Source organism: Gastrolobium bilobum, unplaced genomic scaffold, assembly GCF_033153095.1.
Source record: "Gastrolobium bilobum isolate Gb01-03AN ecotype WA unplaced genomic scaffold, APGP_CSIRO_Gbil_v1 utg2264, whole genome shotgun sequence".
In the NCBI taxonomy this organism is placed as follows: Eukaryota; Viridiplantae; Streptophyta; class Magnoliopsida; order Fabales; family Fabaceae; genus Gastrolobium; species Gastrolobium bilobum.
The window spans coordinates 91,978-100,643 of record NW_026899254.1 but is presented as its reverse complement, the minus strand read 5'-3'; the positions used below and the strand labels follow the sequence as shown (position 1 = coordinate 100,643).

The 8,666-nt window shown below is 35.3% G+C and overlaps 1 protein-coding gene across 1 annotated transcript; it reads left to right on the top strand.

Annotated features, from left to right (window-relative positions):
* Window positions 1-3,316: 3,316 nt before the first annotated feature.
* LOC133288790 (protein neprosin-like) lies at window positions 3,317-6,561 on the top strand. Its single transcript, XM_061486610.1, has 7 exons — window positions 3,317-3,532; window positions 3,685-3,771; window positions 3,990-4,253; window positions 4,619-4,789; window positions 5,140-5,193; window positions 5,878-6,024; window positions 6,184-6,561. The coding sequence occupies exons 1-7, from the start codon at window positions 3,317-3,319 to the stop codon at window positions 6,559-6,561; spliced, it is 1,317 nt and encodes a 438-aa protein (XP_061342594.1).
* The last annotated feature ends 2,105 nt before the right edge of the window (window positions 6,562-8,666 follow it).

The window sequence follows — 8,666 nt, the reverse complement described above, 5'->3', positions numbered from 1 at the left end:
AAGCTGCAGTAAGAATAACATCTCCCCAATAGTATTTGGGTACATGTGTCTGAAACATTAGTGCACGAGCCACTTCAAGAAGGTGGCGATTTTTTCTTTCAGCAACCCCATTCTGTTGGGGGGTGTCAACACAAGTAAGTTCATGAATCATACCGTTATTTCTTATAAATTGGGAAAAACTGTGATTAACATATTCAGTACCATTATCTGTTCTTAGTCTCTTGATTTTTTCACCAAACTGGGTCTCAACCATTTTATAAAATTGAAAGAACAGTTGTGGTACCTCGGACTTTTCATGCATTAAGTACACCCAAGTTACACGAGTGCAATCATCAATAAAAGAAACAAACCATCTATTTCCAGAAGCATGAGGGACTTTAGAGGGACCCCAAACATCAGAATGAATAAGATCAAAAGGTTCAGCACTCTTAGTAATACTAGAAGGAAAAGACACACGATGATGCTTAGCAAATTCATAAACATCACAATGAAAAGACTCAACAGACTTAGACAAAAACAATGACGGAAATAATGATTTGAGTAAACTAAATGGAGGATGACCTAAGCGCTTATGATGAAGCCAAATCAAAGAATCAGCAGTTGATTGACCATGAGACATCAAGATGTGATCTGTTACTTTATTTGCAGGAGATTGTGACACCAGATAGTACAGCCCACCTTGCTCTTTAGCACTATCAATCGTCTTCCCCGTGGCGAGATCCTGAAAAACACAATGGGTAGGATAGAAGGTTACAGTACAATTCAAATCTTTTGTAATTTTATGAATCGAAAGAAGATTCGTGGAGAGTTTAGGAACATGAAGAACATCCTTAAGATGTAAGGACTGCTGTAAGTTTATGTCACTAGAACCCGTAACTGATGTATGAAAGCCATCAGCTACGGCTATTGTATGAGTTTCAATGGTAGGATGATAAGAAGTAAAGGAGTCAGCACAACAAGCCATATGATCAGTAGCACCAGAATCAACAACCCAAGAATGTTTAAAATCATTACATGAAGAAATGAAAGAATAAGTTTTGGAGCTCATACCAGTCATAGTCAAAGTACTAGTATCAGATGGCTTACTTAAAGAATCAAGGAGGGTTCGGAGCCGTTCCAACTCATCTGGACGAAATGCAGAATTTATTTTAGAGGAAGTAAAATGTTGTTGACCATGCATCCTATTCATCTTTTCTAAGACAGTTTGCTTTCCATGGAGGCGAAAGCATAGATCCTTGATATGACCTGTTCTTTTACAATAAGAACACCATCGATCATCTCTCTTAGGTTCAGAAGTTGCACCATCAGAAAACTTTGTAAAGGAACTCCTTTGAGAAGAGGCCATACTGCACAAAACTTGTCAAAGAATAGCACCAAGAAGCCAAAAAATCACAAACAAATACTAAACAACGTCAGATCTGACCGGAACAGTAACACAGCGGCCGAAACAGTAACACAGTGGCCGGAACAAATACCAAACAACGTCAGATCTGGTCGGAGGCAAGAAATTGGTGAAAGAACAAACTCCAAGAAGCCAAGAAATTCGGAAAAAATACCAAACGATGTCCGATCAAAGTGGAGAGCACAGATCCAGAGCCGGCTTGGAGAGACGATCAGAACTGTGGTGGTCCGCAGCCGAGAACCACCGTCACGCGCTGGTGAAGCTGGCGGCGCGTGGGATTCACGCGCAGAGACAAGGGCGGCGCGTGGAGGCGCGTCTTACCTCCGATGGTGCTGCGTTTTTCAGGCAAAGGTCGTCCGGCGAGCGCGATGGTTTCTGTGGCTGTTCGGAGTGAAGAATCTGCCGGAAAAAGGGTCCAATCGCGATGAATAGGTTCTGTACGGTGGTTCTAAGTTTTGAAGGTTGATTCTGTGAACGCTTTTTTTCTTGTTGTGTAATAGACAAGAAAAAAAGAAAGAGGAACAGTGAAGCAATGGTCTTCTCGGTCCAAGAGGTCCCCAGAAAAATTTTTCCGGTGGCGGCTGATGGCAGCGAGAGACGTAAAAAAGAATAAAAAGGTTTCGTAGGCGCGGAAGCAGAGCCCTCAGGATCGAGAGCTCTGATACCAACTTGAAACAAAAGGGTATTTGAAATATTATTGAATTGTGTAAATAATCTGTATAAAGAGGTCTCTATTTATAGAGAATGAAAACCTTAATACTTGACCTAATGGGCTTGGCCCAATACAACAAATACTAATAATAATAATAAAATAACAAATATTTACAATATATATATATATATATATATAGGCAGGATCATCTTACACCGGTGTAAGAATAAGAAGTCTTACACCAAATCTTAACCATTGATTTTCTTCATCTAACGGTTAATATTTATTAGGTCTCACTCATTAATTAATTTTTAATTCTCAATAAATCTCAACCGTTAGATGCACGGAAATCAACAGTTAAGCTTTAGTGTAAGATTTATTATTTTTACAATGGTGTAAGTTGATCCTATCCCATATATATATATATATATATATATATATATATATATATATATATATATATATTCTCGATGAAATTGAAATGTTGGGGCTGCCCCACGTGGAAAAACCAAAAGTTTAAAGGCACATATCTCCACCAATTGAGTGCCATATAAGTTGTCAGAGTTTTAAAAATTAAAAGGTTAAGCAAAGGAATGGAGAGACTGTGAAGGAAAGCAAGCTATAGAGAGCAACAGAAGGTGTGCGGTTTCAAGCAAAATATTAATAGCAAAGTGTATGGTGGCAGATACACATTGAAGAAGTGCAATAAAAGGGGGATTGTTTCAGTTGGGTAGGTCTGGGATTTTATAATACTTTCAATAAGTTTCAACTTTGAAGCTACCCAAGGCACCCCTCTTCTCTTCCTCACAATTATATTCTCTCCTTGCTTCAGGGTTTGTGCAATCCCAATCAACACCTGATCTAAATATTTAAACTGCATGTGTAGCAGTGCTTCATCATCATGCACCATCAATACATGAATCAAATGCAGGCAATAATGATCTTGATTCTGAAGGTTCAAGAAGGTCTCTGAGTAGCAGCTTATTTGAACTCACCCCACCTTCCCCTCCTCACCATTAATAACTATTTTGACCGATACAGATAGAGAGAGAGAGAGAAAGAAGCTTCCTTCCTTCCTTCCCTCCCCTTATAAGTCGTTTTCCAACTTTCTTTTCTTGTTTTTGTTAGGTGTTTGGGCATGGTAATGCCCATTAAAGTCATATAATTTCCTTTCTGCTGTTTGATTTGCTAGTAATGGTTTTCTAGCTTTTTTTGTTTTTGTTTCACTCATTATTTTTCTTTCTTGGCACTGAAAGAGAGATATGGGTATTGTTGATATAAAGAGAAGGTGCTTCTCTTCCGCTCCTCCTCATGACCATCATCTTCTCCTTCTGATTTTCTTGATCGCCGTATTTCTACAAAGAGCAGTGGTTGAATCCTTAAATTACACAAGATATAGGCAAATCAGTAGGCCGAGACTTGAAAGGATTACTAGGCATTTGGACAAGATTAACAAGCCTCCTGTTCTCACCATAGAGGTGATCATAATCATATTATTACTATTAATATTATGTACCATATGTTTGTTTGTGTATGTAATCAGTGGTTGAGATTTTAATGACCACATTAATAATGTTGGTTTTACCTTCTTTATTTTAACAATTTTTTTACTTTTATTTTCATATTCCAGAGTCCAGATGGAGATCTCATTGATTGTGTTCACAAAAGAAAACAACTAGCATTAGATCACCCCCTTCTAAAGAATCACAAGATCCAAGTACGACTACATTAATTTCATTATTATTATTATTTTTATGTTTTCCTTTCGAAGTTGGTCCCCACTTTACTCTTTTTTTCTTCTGTTTATTCCGGTCTATTCCAGATCCCCAAGAAGTATGATCTTATAAAATGATGTTTATTTTATTTATTTTTTACTTTTTTACATCAATTTGATATTATTAGAATTCTGGATGATTTGATTAATTAATGTAACAGAAAGAGCCAACGGAGATGCCAAGAGGGATGAATGTGACGATAGATGAGAATGGTAGCATTAGTACAAGTACCCTAGGAGGTGCATGGCAAATGTGGCACCGAAATGGGACACGATGCCCAAAGGGAACGGTTCCCATGCGGCGGAGCACAGTGCATGACGTGTTGAGAGCAAAGTCTTTGTATGACTTTGGAAAGAAACAGCGAGGAGTTCCTCCCTCTCGCCGCAGCGATGCCCCCGATGTACTCACCAGCAATGGCCATGAGGTGCGTGCATCCCTTACCTGTGTATCTAATAATTAACTATATTATTATGGCTACATTAGTGGTACTATACTTGAAATACATTAATTATTACAGCTTCTGAGTTAAAATATTCCTAATAGAGTTTAAGTACTACGTACACACACACACAAAAAAAAGAACAATTTCCTATTTGCAATATTGAATGTTATCAAGTTTGCTTTGTTTGTACTTTAACGTAACTTATATTCTCTTTTCTCACACTAAATCTTAATCACTATTGTGATTAAAAAAAGTTTTTGTCATCAAAATTAGTAATTTTCATTTTAATGAAAAGAGATTCTGCATTATTAATTAATTAATTAAAAATGTTATTTATATTTATCCAGCATGCTATCGCGTACACGGGATCATCAGAAGAGATATACGGGGCAAAAGCAACAATAAACGTGTGGGATCCATCTATTCAAGCGATGAATGAGTTCAGTCTCTCACAAATTTGGATCCTTTCAGGATCCTTCGATGGCCCTGATCTCAATAGCATTGAAGCTGGATGGCAGGTACTTCTTCTAATTTCAATTCCAACCCTCCTCCGTCCCCTTTAATAATAATAATAAGTTGAAGGAAAATAAACTGTTTTTTTTTAACGGAATTAGAAAGAATATGAAATTCCCATTTAAAAATCAGATATAAACTCAATGCATAACGGTAGAATTCAATGTTAGATTGCAACTTTTTTTATTGTGAACATTCATTTTCAGTTGGTTCCTTGAAGAAACCAAACATTCTATGAATTAATTAGATTACCTGTGAGAGCGTATATTAGTTATTTAGTTGCACTCAATGTGTAGAAACAGAAATACTAACTTTATCAAATAGTCTCTGAAGCTTTTATTATTCCACTAGTCAGGTCAGTCCGGAGCTCTACGGTGACAGCAGACCTAGATTATTCACTTATTGGACGGTCAGCATTTCTTTCTTCTTCTTCCTCCTCATATATATATATTTCTCTGATTCTCTCATCACAAAAGCTTCAACAACAAAAAATACAATAGCTTCATTTTACTAAGTAAAAAATAACCACACACACGAGGCTTCCTTTTCCTATTATGTGTGTATTGTTTAAGGGTTCCATTTTTCTCACTGGAAAAAATTATCTCTTGTAAGAAAAAAAAACCATACACTACAAGTAGTACATAGTTATAATAGTAAAATTATTTTTTTTTCTCTCTACCTTACATTAACCGACAAAATCTGAGGGGAGAGAAAAAAAAAACAACTTTAATATTATAACTATATATTATCTGCCGTACATAGTTATTTTTATTTTTATTTTTTTGCAGAATTTTTTTTTCTTTTCCAAAAACATAAGAGATTGATTTTCGATTGTTTAAATTAGTATTCCCATAGGGTTCGCTTAAACAGGCAACTACCCTTAAATAGGATTAGGCTCAAAGGCCAACTCTGTCAATATACGCTGTTGGGCCCAAATCCATTATGCAGCTTATTCTTCACTTTTTTTCCTTTTTGGAAATAATAATGATAAGGAGAGACAATTTGAATTTCAGTTATAATTAGCTCTATTTATTCAGCAGCAATTAAAATGCAAAGGTGCTTTATAAATATGATTAGGTTTTGGGTGATGCAGAGTGACTCGTATCAAGCAACGGGATGTTACAATCTTCTTTGTGCTGGTTTTATTCAAACGACTAGTAGGATAGCCATTGGAGCTGCCATTTCGCCTGTTTCTTCTTATGCTGGCAACCAATATGATATAACAATCCTAATCTGGAAGGTCAATATTTCTTCCACATACAAATTAATGAATGTACATTTTACTCATGCCAAAGCCAAACAAAATATCCAACACTATTTTATTTTATTTTTTAAAATGTTCCTTATAAAATAATCTCTTTAATTTTTACATGTTTTTGTTGTTGTGAATATGAATTAGGACCCAAAAGTAGGGAATTGGTGGATGAGTTTTGGTGACAACACATTGGTAGGGTATTGGCCGGCAGAGCTATTCACACACTTAGCAGACCATGCCACCATGGTGGAGTGGGGTGGTGAGGTGGTGAACTCAAAGGCCAACGGCCAACACACCTCCACCCAGATGGGCTCCGGCCACTTTGCAGAGGATGGCTTCGGAAAAGCTAGCTACTTCCGAAACCTTGAGATTGTGGACGTTGATAACAGTCTTAGCTATGTGCAAAGCATCTCAACCTTGGCTGAAAACACAAATTGTTATGACATCCAGAAATCCTACAGCAACGAATGGGGCACATACTTCTACTATGGTGGGCCTGGGAACAATCCTCAGTGCCCATGATTATTAATTAATTATATATATCAATTATCATGGTTACTCCACACTTGAGTAATCTCTTCCTGTTACATTCTTTAATTGTACCTAATTACACAATCATAAATTTGTTGTTTCCATTATTGTTTCCGCCACTTTTTTTTTTTTTTTTTTTGTTTTGTATCGACGAAAGGGAAAGGAAATTTGGAGTTGTAGTCAATAATATAAATTAAGGAATTTGAAAATATACCAATGCAAAAACAGTTGGAAGTGGCAAGTTTTGAATGACTTAAATTTGATGTGTGAAATTTTATGTATGCTTTATTTCTTCTTTATTTTCACGTTTTTTTAATATATAATAGTTACGTGTTATGAAATCCGGCCTGACCCGAAACCCTCAAACCGATCATTGGATCGATTCGAGTCAAGTATCGACCGGCTATGCATCGGACCCAGTCAAATTCGGCTAAAACTGGTGACCCAGTCGGGCCATGCATTTAAAAAAAAAAAATCAAAAATCAAAAACCAAAATTACTTCATCTTATCAAAAAAAAAATGTAGAACTCATTTTTAAAATTTTTGCAATTTTTTTTATAGTAGTATACTCTTTTATAATGATCTCAAATTTTAGCTTGCAATACTTAAGCAATTTGCGAAACAATAAATTAAGAAAATGTTATATATGTCATTTTAATGTAGATAAATTTGAAAAATATGAGTTCGCAATATATAGCCTTTTGAATGTCATTGAGAGATATGTTTATGAGGATTCTGAGTTGTAATTTAAATTAACATAGTAATAACGTCCATTTTCATTTATTTGTGCTTTATGAATTTGTAAAAGTGTGATTGGATACTTTTTTTAGCTTATTTAGTTAACCTTGTTTAACACATTTTAAATATGGAGAATATAATTAAATTTATATGTTCATATTTATATATATTTTTATATATATTTATATATATCCAGGTCAATTGGCCCGATCAGTGACCCTAGGTGTGTTCGCAGTCTGCATTGGATCAGTTTTGGAAGCAAAAATCATCTGATCCAATCCCTTTGGTTTGATCATATAATCATCCATTCGGTTTGGATTTTTTTTCAAATCCAATGCAATTTTATTCGGTTTAAATTGAAATGGTTTTCAATTTTTTGAAAAGCATAAAATTTGTATGATGATTATTATGCAAATAACATATCTTTTTATGTATTGGCTTTGCAAAGTTTGTATGATAATTATTATGCAATCGATAATATAATTTTCAATATATTACAACAAAAAGTTGAATTACCATCTTTTACCTCCAACAAAAAATTTACAATGTGATTGTCTGAGATACGGAGTAACCTAAATTTTCATTCTATAAAAGAGCTACTGTACAATAATAACCCATGTCAAAAAAATATATGATGTATTTTACCCAAAAAAAAAGCATAACATAGATCAAGCAAAAACTCACTTTCTTCGACATGATGTGTTAATGGGTCTTGAGTTTAAAATTTTGTTATATGATTTTTGGGCTATGATTAGGGAAAGACCCAATTAGGTAGAGGGTAGGGTTGGGAAATTATTGGATTGGTTTGGATTGGATCAGTTTTTACCAACCAAATCAAAAATTGATCCAATCCAATTAAATTTTGCGATTTTTTTCGGTTATCGATTTTTCGATTTTCGGTTCGGTCACAGCGGTTTAGATCAGTTGATGAACACCCCTAAATGACCCACCAGTCCGACTAATGACTCAGTATCCTGACCCGGTCAATGCCCAGGACGAGTTTAATAACACTGGTTAGTTACAAATAGTACTAAGAGTTTATATATTTTTTTAAGGGAAAAAGACTTCTCATGTTGCATGAAAAGTTTCCTCTCCTACCACTCTCACTTCGATATCCGTGCCAATCATTTTTTTATTTTTTGTTTTTTCTTTAAGATGGGCCCCACTCCTTTTTCTCTTTGTAGGAAAATTTGAATTTCTCATACAACATGCGAAATTGCAAGCTTTTTTTAATTCACTGGTTAATATTTTGAAGCATATTGCAGAGGGCCTCTGACCCACTGGTGGAATGGGCCCAGTCCATTAATTGATCTTAGAAGGTTTGCAGTATGGTGTGAATTGTGATGATCCAGTCGTTA

Excerpts from the sequence above, each read along its gene's own strand:
- LOC133288790 (XM_061486610.1), top strand. The coding sequence starts at position 3,317 with ATGGGTATTGTTGATATAAAGAGAAGGTGCTTCTCTTCCGCTCCTCCT. Across the intron at positions 4,790-5,139 it reads GCATTGAAGCTGGATGGCAG|GTCAGTCCGGAGCTCTACGG; the intron begins GTACTTCTTCTA and ends TCCACTAGTCAG. Across the intron at positions 5,194-5,877 it reads GATTATTCACTTATTGGACG|AGTGACTCGTATCAAGCAAC; the intron begins GTCAGCATTTCT and ends TGGGTGATGCAG.